The 18,550-nt window shown below is 44.5% G+C and overlaps 1 protein-coding gene across 3 annotated transcripts in view; it reads right to left on the reverse strand.

Moving 5' to 3' along the window:
• The window catches only part of MFN1 (mitofusin 1), a 1,384,201-nt gene that overhangs the window by 649,948 nt on the left and 715,703 nt on the right, over window positions 1-18,550 (reverse strand). For all 3 annotated transcript variants that reach the window (XM_069618688.1, XM_069618687.1, XM_069618686.1), the window contains one exon: window positions 10,026-10,133. In XM_069618688.1, the coding sequence (XP_069474789.1) occupies window positions 10,026-10,133 (108 nt within the window). The remainder of the gene's footprint in view (window positions 1-10,025; window positions 10,134-18,550) is intronic.

Here is an 18,550-nt window from a genome sequence, read left to right on the forward strand (position 1 = left end):
ATCTGGAGTTCCTCTCCCTGGTTATTCGTTTTCAGCAGCAACTCTGTAGAATTTCGACCAGCTCCGAGAAGGATGTCCATGTGGCTTACTTTGGAGTTCATTGGTCCCACCAACTCAAAGGGAGAAGTCGTCCTTGCAGGGGCTTCTCTGTCGATACGAATTTGGAGCTTCAGCATAGCAGCAGGGCTTCACCGGGCAAACTAACGGTCCAGGAGTTGCAGCAGGCGTCGTCTTCAAGTTCTTCTTCGGATTCCTTCGTCCAGTGATCGACTATGCCTTCCAAGCCAAAAAGCCTTGCCTTTTATGTAGGTTTCGCCCATTCATCACCCAGCAGGGTGGCTATCCTTGCCCGGACAGCCAGTCAGCAATCATCACAGATTGCATTTGGGTCTCCTTGGCGACTAAGCACAGGGAGTTTCAGGCACCTTCCTCACTTCCTACCCCCACCAGACACCCTGGAGCCAGAAGCGGGTTTCACTCGTGAAGCCCGCCAAAGACAAAACGAACAAAGGGACCAAACCTGGTTTGGCGCTCAGAGTAAAAAAAAGGACCTAAATAATAATAAATGGCAAAAAAAGAAGACTGGGCCATTTTGACAAAAATTGGCACCCAACGGTGCTTTACTCCAGCTGCGAACGCAGTCCGTGGTAAAGACACACCATGGTAGTAAAAAGTTACCACTGCCACCAGCCATTAATTGTGTAAAGGGTAAAATAAAAAATGTTACATGACAAGCTAGACAAAGGGATTACTAAGTATCCCTTCCAGCACTCTATGGTAAGATAGTGTGTGCTAGGTCTAGAGTTACAATTGCAAAGTAAAGTCAATTTCACTTTACTGCTCTGGGAAACAGTAGTTATCCCACAGAAAGGCATTTAAACCTTTGGGGAAATCTGAAAGAGTTCCTCGTAGCACTACACTGAAGGTGCTGTGTGCTACAATGTAAAAGATGCCTATGGAGTTTGTCAGACTCCAAAAACCAAAAGAAACAGAGGAAATCACTTTAAAATACATGAGAGAGTGGGGAAAAAAGGTTCTCACTCTCTCCAGGTAAAAATAAAAAAGTCCTAGAGTCCAGCAAAAGAGCTGGGTGTCTCTAAGGTCGAGAGGAATTAGCACATTTCTGAGAATTCTCCCTAACAATAAGGAATACTTGGGAGGAACATCCAGCCGAAAGAACGTTACGATGGGTAAGTAACTTGTTCTTCAAATGGATTGTGTCCCATCACGTATTCCTTATCTTTGATAGACTCCCAAAGCAGTAATATACAGGAGGGAGTAACATTTAATTTTTTAGTATGCACAGAGTGCAGTACTGCCTTTCCAAATTTAGATTCTTGGCTAGTGGAGGAATGCAGACTATAAAATCTTGTAAAAGTGTGTGCGGACAACCATATGGCAACTGCGCAAATGTCCTTTATTGGAACTCCCCTTTAAAGAGTTGACTAAGCTGCGATACCCCTGGTTGAATGAGACTATATATGCTCTGGGGGTTCTTTATTGGCCAACTTGTACCACTCTACAATAGTTCGAATAATCCATCTAGAGATGGTTTGTTCAGTGATGGCTATGCCCAATTTAGGACCTGTGTAACCCACAAACAATTGGTCAGATTGTCTCATTCTTGCTAGTCTGCTAATATAGAAACACAAGGCATGCCTTGGATCGAGACTGCGCAGCCTTTCTTCCTCTTTCCCCGGATGTGGAGGAGGGCAAAAGGAAGGCAAGGTTATTTTTTGGGTAATATGAAATTACGAAAAAACCTTGCGGAGGAAGTTAGGCTTCACCTGTAATACCACTTTGTCCTTGTGAAAGACAGTGTGAGGAGCCTTGCAGGATAAAGCATGTAGCTCACTCACCCTTCGGGTAGATGTTATTGCCACCAAAAAGACAGTTGTGAGGGTAAGAAGTCTTATTGGGTACGAATGAAGGGGTTCAAAAGGAGTACCAATTAGAAATGTTAAGACCAAATTTAGGTCCCACAGGGCGACTGGAAAAGGAGTTAGGGGTGGGGGGGGGGGGTAAACATTAGTTAATGCCTTCAAAAATTGTATTACCAAAGGTATTTTAAATTAAGAGACTTCCTCATTAGTGCGCTTGAAGATGGACAGCGCTGCTAGGTAAGCTTTTATCGTGCCAATCTGGAGCCCCAGATTTGCTAAGTGCAAAAGGAAAGACAACACCATCGGTGTATTACATGTGAAAGGGTCAACATTCTCATCTCTACACCAGCGGCAGAACTTGTTCGAACGGCAGCGGTATAAGGATTTGGTTGCTGGCCTTCTGGCAGAAAGCAAAACTTCCATTACGTCATCCGGGAGGTCCCAATCTTTGTATCTCAGCCTCTCAGAAACCATGCGTGAAGGCTGAGAGTCCTGATATCCGGAGGGAGAACCTGACCCTCCTCTCGCGAGAGAAGATCCTCTCTTTGTGAAAAATGAATCGGAGGACAGATGGACATGTATAGAAAGTCCTGGTACCATGTTCTTCTGGCCCAATCCGGGGAAATTAAGATCATGGATTTCCTGAACCTCCTTATTACGTGAGGAATGACTGGGATTGGAGGAAACGCGTACAGGAGCCGAAATTCCCAGTCCACCACAAACGCGTCTCCTAGAGCTCCTCTGAGGGGAAATTCCCTTGAGCAGAACAGTTTGCACTTCCTGTTGACACTGGTTGTGAACATATCCACTTGAGGGGTACCCCAAAGGGTAAGATCTCGTGAAGGACTTCCTGAGCTAGTTCCCACTTGTGGGAGTCTGTGCTCTGACTGCTCAGAGCATTCGCCGCTGTGTTCCTTTCTCCAGCTAGGTGAACTGCCGACAGAAAGATTTCTTCTTCTATTGCCCAGAACCAGTGCTGCATTGCCTCTCTCCACAGTGGTAGTGATCCTACACCTCCTCTCTTGTTGAGGTAGTACATGGCCACTGTGTTGTCCGTCATTATCAGGACATTCTTTCCCCGTACAGATGGCAGAAAAGCCTTCAGTGCTAGTCTGATTGCTCTCAGCTCTAACAGGTTGATGTGTAGTTTGGACTCCGATGGAGACCAACGACCGCTGATGGTAAAATCATTGGTATGGGCTCCCCACCCCGTGGGTGAGGCATCCGTCACTACTGTTATCTCTGGCGATGGTTGCCAAAAAGGTTCTCCTTTCAAGATGTTTTCCTGACAGGCCCACCACTGAAGGTCCAGTGAGACCTTGTTTGGAATTTGTAGAAGATCTGACATTTTTCCTGAGAACTGTGACCACTGGGTCCTGAGAGCCCATTGGAGAGATCTCATTCTCAGGCGAGCCTGTGGCACCAGAAAGATGCAGGATGCCATCAGGCCGAGCAACCCCAGAAAGTCGAAGGCCGGAAGGTGTTGGGAATTTTGACATTTTGTCACCATCTGTAGAATGTCTTGAGCCCTCACCTATGGTGGCAAGGCTTTCCCCAGGGTTGTAACCAGGACTGCTCCGACAAATTGGAGTCTTTGTGATGGTATCATGTGGGACTTTTTGAAATTGAGGGAGAAGCCCAGCCTGCGGAGGGAGTGGCAAACATAGTTTAGATGATCCAGGGCTTGTTCCAGGGAACTGGCCCTGATCAACCAATCGTCCAGGTAGGGGTAGACGTGTATCCCCCCTCTCCTGAGACTCGCTGCCACAACCGCCATTAGCTTGGTGAAAACCTTCGGGCGGAGGTTAGCCCAAATGGCAGAATCCGAAACTTATAGTGAGAGTTTCTTATAGAGTAACTTATAGTCTGGTACTTTCTGTGCTTGTGATGGATTGGCACAAGAAAGTAAGCATCGTGAAGGTCCAGAGATACCAACCAATCCTGAAGCTGGAGGGCCTGAGGGATCTGAGAAAGAGTAACTATCTTGAACATTGTCCTTCCTGAGGAACTTGTTCAATTCTCGTAAATCCTTGATGGGTCTCATTTCTCCATTCTTTTCCGGAATTAGAAAATATGGGGAGTACCAACCCTTGTTCCTCTCTGTTACAGGTACCGGTTCTATAGCACCTTTCTCTAGCAGGTCTAGAATCTCTTGCATAAGGAGCAGATCTGGAAACTTCAGAGAGTTGTTCCTCAGTGGATGACTCTGAGGTGTGCGTAGAAAAGGCAGGCAGTAACCCTGGGCAACTGTCTCCAATGCCCAAGCATCTGAAGTAATAGCCTGCCATTCTGTCAGATGTTAAGATAACCTGCCTCCTACTGCTGTCTTGTGATGACCTCAGAGGTTTTTAGGCGACTGACGCAGAGGCTGAGGGTAAAGTAGCCCCTGCTGTTGCGGGCTTACTACCTCTAGCCCGTCCACCACGGGGGAATAGTCTCTGGCCTCTTTGAGCTGGTTGTCCTCTGCCTTTTCTGAATGCGGAATAGCGAAAGGACTTACCCCTCCAGGGCGCACCTGTGGGGCAGTTTGGAGTTTGCCTTATTGCAGCTCCAAGAGATTTGGCCGCTGCCTTGGAAGTTTGCAAATTCTCCAAACTGTCATCAGCTTTCTTACCACATAGATGTGTGCCGTCAAAGCGGCATATTCAGAAGCCTGGACTGTACATCTGGGGCAAATACCGAACTCTGCAACCACGCAAATCTGCGGATTGTCGTAGTAGCTGCCATGGAGACCGGTCTGGAGGGACTCGCACATAGCGCCCTTTCCATCCTTGATAATGTTCAAGAAACCGTCTCTCTTCTCCCCTTCGGGGAGACGGTCAACCGCCATTGAAACACAATCCCAAAGGGTGTGGGTAAACCTTGCCAGCGTGCATGTGTCATTAGCAGACTTTAAGGCCATGCTGCATGCCGAGAAATCTTTGTTCGTCATGGCATAAAACCTTTTGTCATCACGATCCTGCTGGATTGTGGAGTATGCATTCTGCTTCCCAGAAGAAGTTGCAGCCTGTACAATCAGACTTTCTGGAGTTGGGTGCTTTGAAAGATATAGATGATCTGCAGCTGATGCTCTATATTTAGCTGTCAATCTTTTGTTAACTGCAGGGATCACCTCCAGCGTTTGCCAGTTGGTAGACACCCTTTTATGCAAAGCTTTGTGAAAGGGGACAATAGGGTCCTCCTCCTGTGGTCCCTTTCAAGTATATCCGTTAGGTAATCTTGTTTGTATTCAGGTGTGGGCCTAGACCACCCCATATACTCCATCACTCTAGTTATAAGCATTCTGTAATTGCTTTCTGCATGATCCCCTGGATCAGGCCTACCGAAGTCAACTTCCAGGGAAGTATCAATCCCACTTGCTTCATGCAGGTAGTCCTGCAGATGTTTTATTTTGGACTCTTCTGAGACCAGTTCTTCTGGGATAGAAGACCTTCCATACTCTGTACCAAAAGGTCTTTCCTCATCAGATGATGCTCCCTCCTCAGATTGAGGATAGAGTCTTGAAGTAATCTAAACAGGGTTGTGGTATAGAACGTCTCTCAAATGAAGTAGGAGTTATGGATGTCACTATTGGTGCAGAAATAGTCAAAAACGTCGACGATGACGTCAGCGGCTTCGGTGAAACAGTTATTGGCTTCGAGGTTGTTGATGGAATCGACTGCGATGTCGATGTCTTCGACGGAATCAAAGGTATTGTCCTGAACGGCGTCGAGGAGGTCGACGCGTCAATGGCTTCTCCTTCGATGGAGTCGATGAGGGCGTCGGTGACGCAGTCTTCGGCTTCGCCAGATGAGTCAAGACCAATGAGTCTTCTTGTGCGTCACAGAGGCTTTTTCTCGACTCAAGGAGTTTCTCCCGCTCTCGAGGAGTTTCTCCCGCCAAGGTCGAAGAGTCACGGCTTCTGTGTTTGCCAGGTCTTTCTCCTGGGGTATCACATTTAGGTGTCTTCGAGGGGGGCAAGGCCGCGTTCTCGAACACCTTTAGCATGATTTTACGGAATTACTCCCACTGTGCCAGGGAACTGTATTTGGTTGACCATATGACCCTCTACGGTGTATTGGAGGATGAGGTGGATAGCAAACTATGGCGCCTTTTCTTACTATGCTTCGAAGAGGATGAATGACGTGATCCACTGCGAAACCGTGATCGGGAGTGTTTTTTGTGACGAGGAGACGAAGGTCTCGACTCATCGGCGGTACATTTGGTTGAGGTAATGGACTTTTGGGGCTTACGTCTACCCAATTTCCCCTCTGCGCTCCCTCAAGGCCTACGCCGTCATTGACATACACTGGCTGCAATCTGAACATGGATGCTCTGCCCCACGGCACCACTGACAGACCCTGTGTGGATCTGTCATGGACATCTTAGCCCCGCAGTCAAAGCATTTTTTGAAACCGGACCGTGGCGTAGACGGAGCCGATGAGGAGGCCATCTCGATCGAAGTTAGAGAAGATTTTCACAGAAAACTCAAAGAATTTCGATATTCTCACAGAACCAAGCGTTACATTCCCAAAGCTGTGCAAGCGCGGAAAAAACGGAACTGAGCAACGGACACTGCGCGTGCTACTTATACCCGTTATGACGTCGGCGTCGAGACGGAGGCCTCTGAGGGACATCGACTCGGCAGGCATCGAAGCGTAATGCTCTCTTAAAGGGATTTTTTTTTTTTTTTAAGAAGCAGCAAACTGGATATTAGGAAATATCAAAGATACTTAATACGTGGGAGGACACAATCCATTAGAATGGCACCTTGGCCAGAATTTGGTAGCATACTTCAGTAAATCTTTGGTATAGATGGTTGAACTCTTACTGGCCATGGATGGCGTAAGCACCAAGAAATGCCCCTTCCTGTTAGGGTGAGGGCTTATTGAACTAAGTTCTTGCAACACAATGATGTTGTCCATGACTGTACGATAATGTCCAGCATTACAGAGGGAGTTCTTGTCTATATGCTCTTAGACGCTCATCATTGTTGTCAGCATTCAATTTGTGCTCAGCTCGGAAAGGAGATGGGATGGTCTTGTAGAAAGGACCAGTACAACCACCTGGAAGTAGCCTCTCACAAACAGGAGGTATTTGGTTGTAGTGTTATCTTGTGCATATACATTCTTAAACTAAGTTTTTATGAGATTTGATTTCATGAATGATGCAAAGGTTGCGAGATCCCAAGCCTCAGTAGATGTTGTGCAGGATACTTTAGTACAGAAAGAGCTGTCAACCTTTGCCGCCAAGTAATATCTGTGAACCTAGAGTATGGTAATATGGGAGTATGTCTGGCATAAAATACAGGGTGGCCGGGTAGAGGTCACAATATAAAATGGAGGTTCTATGAACGTTTCCTGGCTATTTTTCACCAGCCCACACTCACTGAATGTTTATTTACCAACTTTTCTGCTGTAAAAATGTGGGGGGTGACCCCCTGCACCAGTCCTCTTAATGCCCCCACCCCTATATATACCTTACCCCCACTTACCATCTATATTTTGCAGCAAAAAAAGAGGGGAAGTTTCAGGGAAACTGTATGTCAGTAAAAGTGGGCGAGTCCAAAATGGATACTGAGATATTTCTCTACTGCTGAAAGCAAGGTTAGATTGGGGCAGGGCTTGCAAAGTTGTTCTGCAATTAACAATGGGGGTAACTTTCTCAAGTAAAACGGCAACAGGTTGGACTTTCTGATCTCTATTAATGATGGGAGAAAAACACATCTGCAATTCAATCAGATGTGGCCATTCCTCTTTGCAGCTCTCCGTATGGAGCATCAAGACTCTCTCCCTTGTTTGGCATCAGATGAAAAGAGCTAAAGGGTTTAGCAGCAATAAGCTTTGGTTGGCGAAGAGAGATTCAAACAGGATCTCAGTATGATTAGGTCATAGACTGGATACTAATAGTGCACACCTTTTTAAGAATGCAGGATTGAATAGTGCAATACCTCCCCTCCAAGGAGAAAGGAGTCAGAATTATAAACTAGAGAGCCTTAAGACTCCAAAGCAATGGATAGACCTTAAGCCAATCTTGGTGGTCTTCTTTTGGCCTTTATCAGCTCTGGAAGGGTCAAGCATTTTGATGGCCTTCACAAGTCACATCCTAAACGGGAATCAGCAAGTGTTTTTGGTAACCAACTTAAACTTAGGCCTCATTATCAATCGTACATGTGACTTTGCTGCTGCACCTTAAGTGTTTTGCAGCTTCCTTTCTTTGTATAATTCGTTTTGCCATGAATTTGTACTGGGATCCAGGCCAGTGTTCCACTTTGGAAGCATTCTGGCATCATGTCCTATGGTTTTCTCTGGAACTATCCAACTGTTAGGCCTTGAGGCCAACTGAGAGTGAGCATCTGGTTTTAGTCCCTGGCAATTTGTGGCAGCTATGCAGGTTAAGTATAAATGGTACCTTGAAGTAAGCACAGGTGTTAGGCTGCTGTGAATACTCAGAGCAGGGAAGCATTTGGCTCAAAAGGCATCGGAAAGTGAAATCCACAGGATACTGCAGGAACCAAAACAGCCCACTTCGCAAAACGTTCCTACATGCAGTGGTTCATTTGTATGGGAGCATGAAAATAAAGTTTTAAGTATCCTTTCCTTTTGCTTCCGTTGTAACAAGATAATTCTGGCAAGGTGCAGTGGAGTGGAAGCCAAGTGCCTGCATACCAGTGAAACCTGCCCTTGAGATGCCTGGCTGAAACTAAATCAGATCAAGACCAAAAACACATGGGATGCTAAAGTGGAAGCCGCTGCATGCAGGGTATGTGTAGATATGCCAAAGATAATTGGACATGCAGGTTAAGCCCCAGAAATTGGTCTCAATCCAGGATCCCAGTAGAATGTGCTAAAACACCAATGGTCAGGACAGACCCTGGCCATACAAACAGCACAGAAATACTTTCATTTATTACTGCCACAAAAGATGTCCTGGCAACATGAACAGAGAAAAGGCTCTGTGGTTTGGAAGCAGGAAGGTCTGGTGCCGCGTAAAGCAGTTATGGATACAACATTTAACACATTTTTATGCTGCACAAAAAATGCTAAAATCGATAGGTTTGTAACATCCCAAGAGTCGGGCAAAACAAAGGCTGCCCCGTAAGAATACCTACATCCATGCATACAAGCCACAGATGCTAGTATTGACGATGATAGTTAAACACCATCCAGGAACCTCAAATAATGCATGCACTCTTATTCTGTTGTGGTTACTAGTGATCACAAACGCAATATAGGTCAGGGTGCTGTATAGTCAGAATTTCAAAAAAATGCCCAAGTTTCAAATAGTGGCCTGTAAAACATGCTGGGCTAAAATATTTTAAGTACTGGGCCAAAGTGGGTGTGTGTTCAACTAAAAGAAGGACAATTTGCAGTCATTATGAAAAGTGTAGGTGGAAAAGATAGCAGTAAATAGGAGCAGGCAGTGATCAGGTGACCAAAGAGAAAAGAGTGCGAGGAACTGCAAATAAGTGAAGGTTGCATAAGCTACGGCAATGCCTATGTAATTCAACCAGTCTTTCGCATAAGGTTTAGCCGGAACATCAGTCATCAATTATCAGTGTTACTTCCATGCACATGCAAAAGGACAGAAATCTAATCACTTTGTGTAAAGAAACAAATTTAATTTCATCAAGTGTGAGCCTCATTTGCTAAAATGTGTAATTTATCGCATTTTTATAGATTAATCTGGATGTAAACACTTCGATACACCACCTCTAAAAATATCATGCAGTGAGTATCGATATAAGGGAAAGAGTCAAATGCTGCATGCTGTGGCAATTTCCTCTGGCAGTCACTGGTCTTCATGATAAAATCAAAGGACTTGAATTCATTTTGTGGCATGTTCTTATAATATCGGTTTCTAAAGACAGGGTAACAAGGGAACAAAGACACAAAAATCCCCTTGGTTTAAATGGATTAAGTCTCATCCTCACAATGTAACTCAATCCAGAATGTTTGTACCATTGGAGCATGTGGTTCACAGTGCCTGGAAGCAGCATGAAGATGGCAGATTAGATTTATAAACCATCAAAACATGTTCTTTGGCAGATAATTAATATTTTAATTTGAGTAGTTGTTGCGGTGAAAACCTGCTTCTGCATAAATTAGCCTACTGTGAAATACTTCTATCAAGTGTCTGGCAAGTAACAGTAGAGCAACTCACATCCTCCATGTACTCTGGTTCGGAAGCTGAGGCATCCCAACGATTATTCAATATGAACAAATTAGGCTTGGACAGTCGCTCGTTAACTTTGTGGAAAAAATGTTTTTCCTAAAAAAACAAGAAAACATCTATTAACGCTACATATGTCACAGACTCTAAAAGCCTCTTAGGTATAAACACAGATTAGTATTGCATGTTAATAAAAGGGCATAAAGGTCAAACAGGTAAACTAGAGTGAATTTACTGCGCATTAGCATACAAACAGGTTTTCTGGTGATATGGACATTACGTTTACTGTATAGTGCTGCAGTTCAGAAGGGGAATAGTGCACGTCCTGTGTGTTTGGTTTCCATATATTTACCTACTCCTTTTCATTTAGGCACCCATGATCTCCTTTCTTTTTTCACTGAGGTAACCATGTTTGTGCTACAAAACAGTGTTTGGAACGCAAAGATCTTTGCCCAAATGAAAGACAATCACCAGAAGGATTGGTGCAGTTCCAATTGCTGCAGGCTACAAGAAGCCAAGTGGCGACACCAAAATATGCCATGGTAATTGCTTGTCAGATCTGTGAATTAAGTTGTTCCAACATAGAGAAAAGAAAAACATGAGGGTCTCGGTGTTTCGATGGGTTATTCAACTAGATAATGGCAAGCACATAATAGCTTTGCTGTACATCATCTTCAGACTGTACCAATGCTCAACGTCTCTGATGAGGATCTGCAATTACGAATGGGTGGAGGTCATCTGCCCTCAAAAAGTACCCTTTCACCCCGCAAATGCATGTTCAGTATCTTTCAGAAGTGGAAATGGCTCTGCCCACCTAAAATCCTGGGGATAACATTGCATATGAAGGTCCAACAGCACTAGCTTTCCTTTAAACCCCAATCCACGAAGCAATGAAATTAACAAGTGTGCTTTAGTGCACTCCTTTGATGTTCATATTAAAGTTGTTTTTTTTACATCAAAGCAATATACAACAATGTATCAGCAAGAGCTACATAAAAACATGATACAGGGACTACAGGGCTTCATTTGTTGGTTTTGCTTATAATGGCAATAACCAGATACACCATGCTACACCACTCCTCAGTGACAGCAGTGACATTCCACAAAAAAGGGACCTGTACTTTGTTCACTCAGCTACTGGTCCAAACATAATTCCTTAGCAATGATTTCAAGAAAATGTCATCTCACCCGTCGTAGAAACAAAAGCAACGCTCAGGCAGAGTTTCTTGCATCAATGTTAATTTCCACTTGCTGATATGAGCTCATTTCCAAGATCCACATTACAGAATATCCTGGCAGATTTGCAATCCTAGCTTACAATAAAAGAGATGCTGTGTGCCAGGACTGTACGGAACACAGTACCACTTCCTTATTAAAGAAGATAACAATTGGTTGCTCAATAAGCAGACTTGGGGCACAGAAACACTGGGCAAGTTCAACTGCCTTCCTTTATGCTTGGGGCCAGTATGGAAAGCGTTATCATGCTTCTGAAAAGATGGATGGATATCGCCAGATAGTACTTTTGGGAGTGTTTGCTACGAATGAGGTAAAACTCTCAGGCCCAGTTGTGGTTTCAAAGAGACACCTCCGTTTGCAACCATCTTAAAAAGGGCCTCACCGATAGATAGAATGACTCGTACGTTAATGCCATCACCAATTCTCCAAAAGTAAGAGAATTTATTTCAAATTCTGCAAGTTAACATTCAACATAGCATGCTTGTCATAGTTCAAGGTTAAGTTGAGGATGGGTCTTCATCAACCACGCAAGTGCTTAAAATGGCGCAGCCTCACGAGAGTACTAAACTCGAACTGACCTTTTCAAATCGTTAGGTGAATGCATTGCATAACAGAAGAAGCTCAAAAGGATTCCTGACAGAATACCAACTTCACAAGTACTTGTGATGGTGAATCCTGCTAAAGGCTTGACATTCAGGTCAAAAATGGAAAATCCAGCAACTTCAAATGCCATTTCGATAAAATATAGGAAAAAAGAAAATATGTCTGTTGATTGGTCGTGAACACAGTTCCTGGTCTTGAATTAATTACTCATACTATATTGAAAGAATAATGGAAAGGGTAAGCTGCTCTCCCGACGCTTCAGAACTCCCATTTGGGAATGATCTTCGCACTACTGCCTCCCCTTCATATTGGTCCAATCCTTAATTGATTATCTTTACATGTATTGCATCTGTTTGTTTGTTTTATTTGCTTATGTAGCGCACCAAGCCCAAAGGTATCTGGGCCCTTACATAGTTTATATACAGGTAATATAAAGTACAATGATTTTTACAGTTTTGAATGAGCATTACATAAATACAAAATATACACAGGGCATGTTCATAATATTGGGGTAAGCATAGCATATATGCAAGTCATGGAATTGTACAGAATATACATGTACATGGTCATAGCTGGCATTTCGGTAGGATTACACCTTGCCAAAGAGGCCAAAGCGGAGACATAGCCAAGGAGCAGGCGTCGGTCAGGAGAATTACAGGGATCAAGAAGTCTTGAAGGAGCAAGGTGTATTTAGTTAGCTTGCTCAAATAACTAGCCTTTTGTTTTGTTCCTTAATGAGAGGAGCAACGGGTCCATTCTTAGTGCGAGAGGATGTTTATTCCAGGTCTTGGCTGCTAACACTGGGAAGCTTGAGCCTCCAGCTTTGTTTAGTCGGAAGGTCGGGATATTTAGGCAATGGGCGTATGGGGATCTGGTAGGTCCGGAGGATACTTTTCTGAAGAATTTGTTTGTCAGGTACTTGGGAGCTGAATTGTATAGGTACTTATGGGTGATCATGAGAGTTCTGAAGGTGATCCTGTCTTGGATCGGGAGCCAATTAGCAGTTTGTCTGATATGTGTAATGTGGCTGGAGCAAGGGATGTTAAGGGCAGCTCCGAAAACGTTGTTTTGCAGGACTTGTAATTTGTGCAGATTACTTTGGCTGGTGCCCAAGTAGAGGGTATTACAACAGTCCAGTTTGGACATTATGAGCGCTCTCGCGAGGGTGAGACAACTGTTAGCATTCAGGAAGGGACGACAGGCATTTATCAGTTTGGATGTGTGAGCCATTGCAGAGGCTGTGGCATTAATTCATCTTTGGAGGGTTAAGGCATAGTCTAGGTAGAAACCTAGAGTTTTAGCTACTTTGTCGACTTTGATAAGGTTACGGTCTTTGATGAATGAGGAATATTTAGGGCCTAGTTTACTGAGTTTTAACTTGGAGCCAATGAGGAGGATCTCAGTTTTATCATCATTGAGACAAAGGCCTTCATTGGCCATCCACCCCTGTATTTTGCTGTATATTTCGTTTAGGAGTTTGGTGTCAGAATGGTAGTTGCCTGATAAGGTGATGAGAATTTGCATATCATCTGCGTAATTCATATATGATACGCCTAACTCATCTAGGTGGTCAAAAAGTAGCTTGATGTATATGTTATAAAGGGTCTGTGGTACACAGGAGCCTTGTGGTACTCCACATTTGATGGGGGCTGGATTGGCTGAGGCGATAGGTGAGAAGACCCTCATAGATCTGTCTGCTAGAAAGGATTTGACCCAAGCGGCGTCTTGGCTGGAGAATGAGGCGGCTGTAGTTAGATTAGTTAGAATGTTATGGTCCACCAATTCAATTGCGGCCGATAAATCCAGTAAGAGGAGTTGAACAGGTTTGCTGTTATCTCCAGCCTCGTCCATTTGGTTTTTTAGTCCAAAAGGGCTGTTTCAGTCCTGTGTCTGAGTCTGAAACCAGATTGTCTAAGGCCTAGGAGGTTGTTAGATTCAAGGTGGTTTTGAATCTGGATGTATGCAGCCTTGTCTAATATTTTTTAGAAGGAAAGGAATGGTGGTAATAGGTCTAAAATTAGTTGGGATACTAGGGTCGAGGTTTGGCTTTTTGATGAGGGGCATAACCCACGCATCTTTCAAGTTTTTCGGGACAGTGCAGGAGACAAAGGAGGCATTTATAAAGGAGGTGATAAATGGGGCAAATTCTTTGGCACCTTCTTTTATGATGGAAGAAGGACATATGTCACCTTGACATCTGGAAGGTTTAAGGCTTCTGATGATGGATTCCACCTCTATGGTAGTGACCTGAGTGAATTTAAAGGGCACATTTGGGCTAGTAGGTGAAGTAGATTGGGGGGTTGTATTGGAATGCATAGGAATAGGGGAGCTAGATTTAGCTGTTAATAGGCTAGCTCTTTTCACTTCGATTTTTGTTTGGAGCGTTATCATTTTGTTGAGTAGCGCCTTTTGGATATTTGTACACCATAGGGTATCTTTGATACAGGAGTCAGGTGGTGTGATAGGAGATTCCAATTTTTTAAGTATAGTGAAGAGCTCCTTCGTATTAGAGCTGGCGTTAGATATTCTTTTGTTATAGCTGTCTTTTTTAGTTTCTAGGATAGCCGTTTTATAGGAAGTGGAGGCAGTTATGAATTTATCCTTGTTTTGAACTGAAGGTTTTTTTTTCCAAGATGCTTCTGCTTCTCTTTTAGTTTTACAAAGTGATTTCAACTCGGGGGTGAACCATTTGTTGAGGTGAGCTACCGGTTTGGCTTTCCTTCTCTACCATTTCTTCAGGGTTTTAATTTGGAGGAAGTTTGTCCTGAGTAATGGGTTGAATTAGAGGGAGAATACTTTCTACAGAGATTAGGCGGTTGTTCCTAGTTATTGTAGGAGGGGCTTGGATATCCTTAGGTGACAGTGGTTTAGAATCAGAGATTTCGAAGGAGATGACATTGTGGACAGACCAAGTGCATGGTGTATTGGCTAATAGGTTGGTGTTGCAACTGAGGTCTGCAACCCAATCTAAGGTTCTACCTTTGCAGTGGGTGGGGTCCGATATCTTCAAAGAGAAACCTAGTTCTACGATGGTATTTTGGATGGCTAGCGCGTTGGTAACTAGGTTGTCCTGGAAGCCTAGGTTCAAATCACCCAGGAGTAAGATTTGTGAGTTAGGTTTAGTATCTTGAAAGAGGAGGCTGGTTATGTCGTCTTCAAAGAAGGATAGTTGACCAGGTGGTCTATAGATGTTGTGAACGAGAAGGGTTTGCTATGCTGAGAGTGGGACATTCACTGAGAGGAGTTCATCGGAAGAGGACTGGGTGCTGGCGCATTCTCTAATTGCTAGGGTATTTTTAGCAATGATGGCAACCACTCCTCCGTTCTTGGTAGTTCTATTTGAAAGCATATGGGCCCAGTTTCAGGGTATTTTTACATCTGGCCATTCCAAAGCATACGGCTCAGGCTTTTACACTTCCCCACACCTATTCCTCCACACACATAAATATGCCTTATGAAATGTGTCTGGACTCAGTTGGGCATTTTAGAAATTCATACTGGGAACACCTGAAATATATAAAACAGGCATGGTGTTACACTTAAACTGCCTGTCACAAATGGTCCCAAGAACACACTAGCTCTTGAAGACAATTCATGTTTTCTTAATTGAAATAATGAAGGTGCTTACTAAGGGCCGCTCCTTTTTCTCACTCTCGCTCTCTCTCCTCTTGGTGGGTCCCTCCCTTGTGAAGGTATCCCTAAACACCAGGATCGTCACTAGAGATCAGTAACCCCTACTGTCTGACAACTGACTGGCTAGTCGTGATGGCTCAAGGGAAAAACACCCACTCTCCCTCTAGGAACAATCCAGGTAAATCCTAACCTAGGCCCCACCGTAAAATAGTATGAGAAGATGTGCCTTCCAGTCTCGCAGATCTCACTTGGTCCTTTCCTTGCACACTCTTGTACTCATTGCACTGATGTCCGATCCTTCCTCTTCCTTCCTCTCCAGTCTACTCGTCTTCCCCCTCTGTCCCTCAGATGTTTCCTCTCCTACTCGCTTCTCTCACTACTACTTCTAAACTCCCCACCCCACCCCACACCACTACTGTCCCCCTCTCACACACACTACTCCCTCTCACTACTCTCCCTCCACACCAGTACTCTCTCCCCTTCACCCTCACTTTCTCCCAGTCACCCTTCTTTCACTCTCCCCGTCAACTTCCCATTCACACTCATTCCCCCTCAACCTCCCTGTGATAGTCTCACTCACTCAAACTTGCGCATGCTCTCACACCAAAGTAACTTTTTTCCACCAACCAATACCTCACCTTGCACACACTTTCAGCAATCCTCTACGGTCCTCTGCATAGTCCTTGCTTTTGCTTGATCTTTTGGTCTTGGTGCTACTTCCTTGACCACACATGAACAACCCACACTACCCAGTTTCCTGTGCCCCTTATTATCCTCCCACTTCTTCCATTGGTTCTCTCCCTCAGTTGGTTCCCTGTGCTAACCGCTGGTTTCCTTCTCCCCAAGGGCATGTTACAAGTGCAAAAACACATGTATTGCAGGTCCCTTTGGGATTGGTGGTCCGCTCAAAACAAAGTCAATGTCAACGTTCCTATGTCTGTCCGCTTTTGAGAATGTTGCCTTTATAGCATTGTGGTTCTTGTCAAAGTTTGTATCAGGCGTGATCGGAGTGGCTGGATTGCCTGGTTGCTGTGCGGCCTGCTTTATGGTTCCGTTGAAGGTTGGATCAGTTCTCAAGCACATGTCTGGGCGAAGGAAAGGATTGCTGGTTTGCAGTGTCGATCGCACTGTGGTCCTGCTCCGGCTCTTCTGTTGGTTTGATCACTTACACTGCCACGCCTTCTGGGTAATGTAGTTCTAAAGGACAAACAAAAAGGATCATGATTTTGTTGCCTGGCCTTATCGAAAGCAAACCCTGTTGAGAGGGGTTAGGGACCCCTCTCAACCTAGGGCAGGAGGGCTCTGAGGGTATTTTCCAAAACCAGTCCTACCCAACCAGCAGGGTGTGGGAGTTGGGATAATCCAGGTCTGTTCCCTCTACCTGTGCCTAGCTATGTGAATCATGTACCACCTTTTATTCAGAGTGATGGCCAGTATCTTTTTTATTTGGTTATTTCTTTGATTTAAGAGTTAGTAATAATTACTTTGCGCGCACTCGTGGAGAGTACCGCTTGTCCGCCACACTCTGCAGGATTGCCGTTGGCTTTGCCTTGCTGGTTGCCAGCGCCTTTGCGATTGCCTGTGCTTATTCGAAGGACTTTTGGAGGTGACTAAGGACTACTGCCATTGGGTTTCCATTGTCCCCACCAAGCTCTTGCTTCACCGAGCTCTTTGTCACCTAATTGATTGAGTGGTCTGTGTTTTCCTTCTAGGAAACGCCCATTCCCAACGCCCATTTCCCACGTCATCAGCGATCTCCCATATCACAAGAGCGCTCGCGCCCAGCGCGAGCGCACTCGTGGGAGTACCGGCAGAGTACCGCTTGTCCGCTTAGCCGTGCAGCGGTGCGGTGCCCCCGACATTTACGTGCTATTACCTTTGTGATTTTTGTTCTCTGTTCCTTTGTGACTTGATATTCCCACAAAAAAAAAAGTACGGCGTATTTAGTGCTCTCCTATTTTTTTTATATATTTATTTGCGACTTGCAAAATTCAGTGTATATGTTGTTGGTGTTTGTTGGTATAGTCTAATTGTGTTTATTTAATATTTTGAGTTGGCCCCCTACCTTGTTCTGTGTTCCGGCCTTTGTGAACTAAGATAATAATGGCATATAAACTAACAACAAGTATGCCGTCCAACATTCCACATTTGACATTAATATCGAAACCATCAAACCATTTAGGTCACGTTGATCCTGAGGTTCCCAAGCAGAAATTTTACTCTGCTCTTTCAATCACTCCAACTTGTCTGTCGTCCTGCCCAAAACCCAAATTTACTTTTGATGAACGAATCTATTGTTTCTATTTCATATATGTCGATGTCTCATCTTGTTAGTCGCAATAAATCTTGTTCCTCAGAGGTCAATAATATGCCAGCTCCTGTGAATACACCCTGTGCAAAGGTTAATCCACAACCACTCTCTGACAACACGATATTAGCATCTACCAAACATTGCTCGCGACTTTCTTCCTCACGCCATTTCTCCAATTAATTTCCCTCCCTTGTCTCATGACCAAACCGGTTTGTCCATTCATGCAAGCCAATGCGAATCCCCAGTATTATGGAGGGATACCATCCAACCTTCTTGTGTCGGGGAGGACGGTTCAATTCACTTACAGTCTCAGGCAGATATCTGTAATCCCATGTTATATTCTTTTGCTCTACCCACACCCAGAACTAAAACAGTCCCATCTGATCTATTTTTACAGCATTCAACCGGCTCTCATTGCTATCAATACCACCATCATGAGTCTGTGTAAACTCTGAGTCACATGATACAAAGGTCTCTCACCAGTCGAAACAATTCAACGAAGTGGTTATCAGCTTATTATTCATCCACACAGTCTAAGAGTCTTCTCTTGCATAATGAATTGAATGAAGTGAATAGTTCAGTGGAATGTGTTGATGCTGATGTTGTTGTACTTAACTCTGTCATGGCCAGTGCACGCACATACACCTCTACTCAGCAGGGGGCCACAGGTTCTTGTGCTCTACCCTTGATCACTGGCATTATACGCCCTATCACAAGTATGTGTCCCACCCCC

The sequence above is a fragment of the Ambystoma mexicanum genome, chromosome 10 (genome assembly GCF_040938575.1).
Source record: "Ambystoma mexicanum isolate Mex_15411 chromosome 10, UKY_AmexF1_1, whole genome shotgun sequence".
NCBI classification, from domain to species: domain Eukaryota; kingdom Metazoa; phylum Chordata; class Amphibia; order Caudata; family Ambystomatidae; genus Ambystoma; species Ambystoma mexicanum.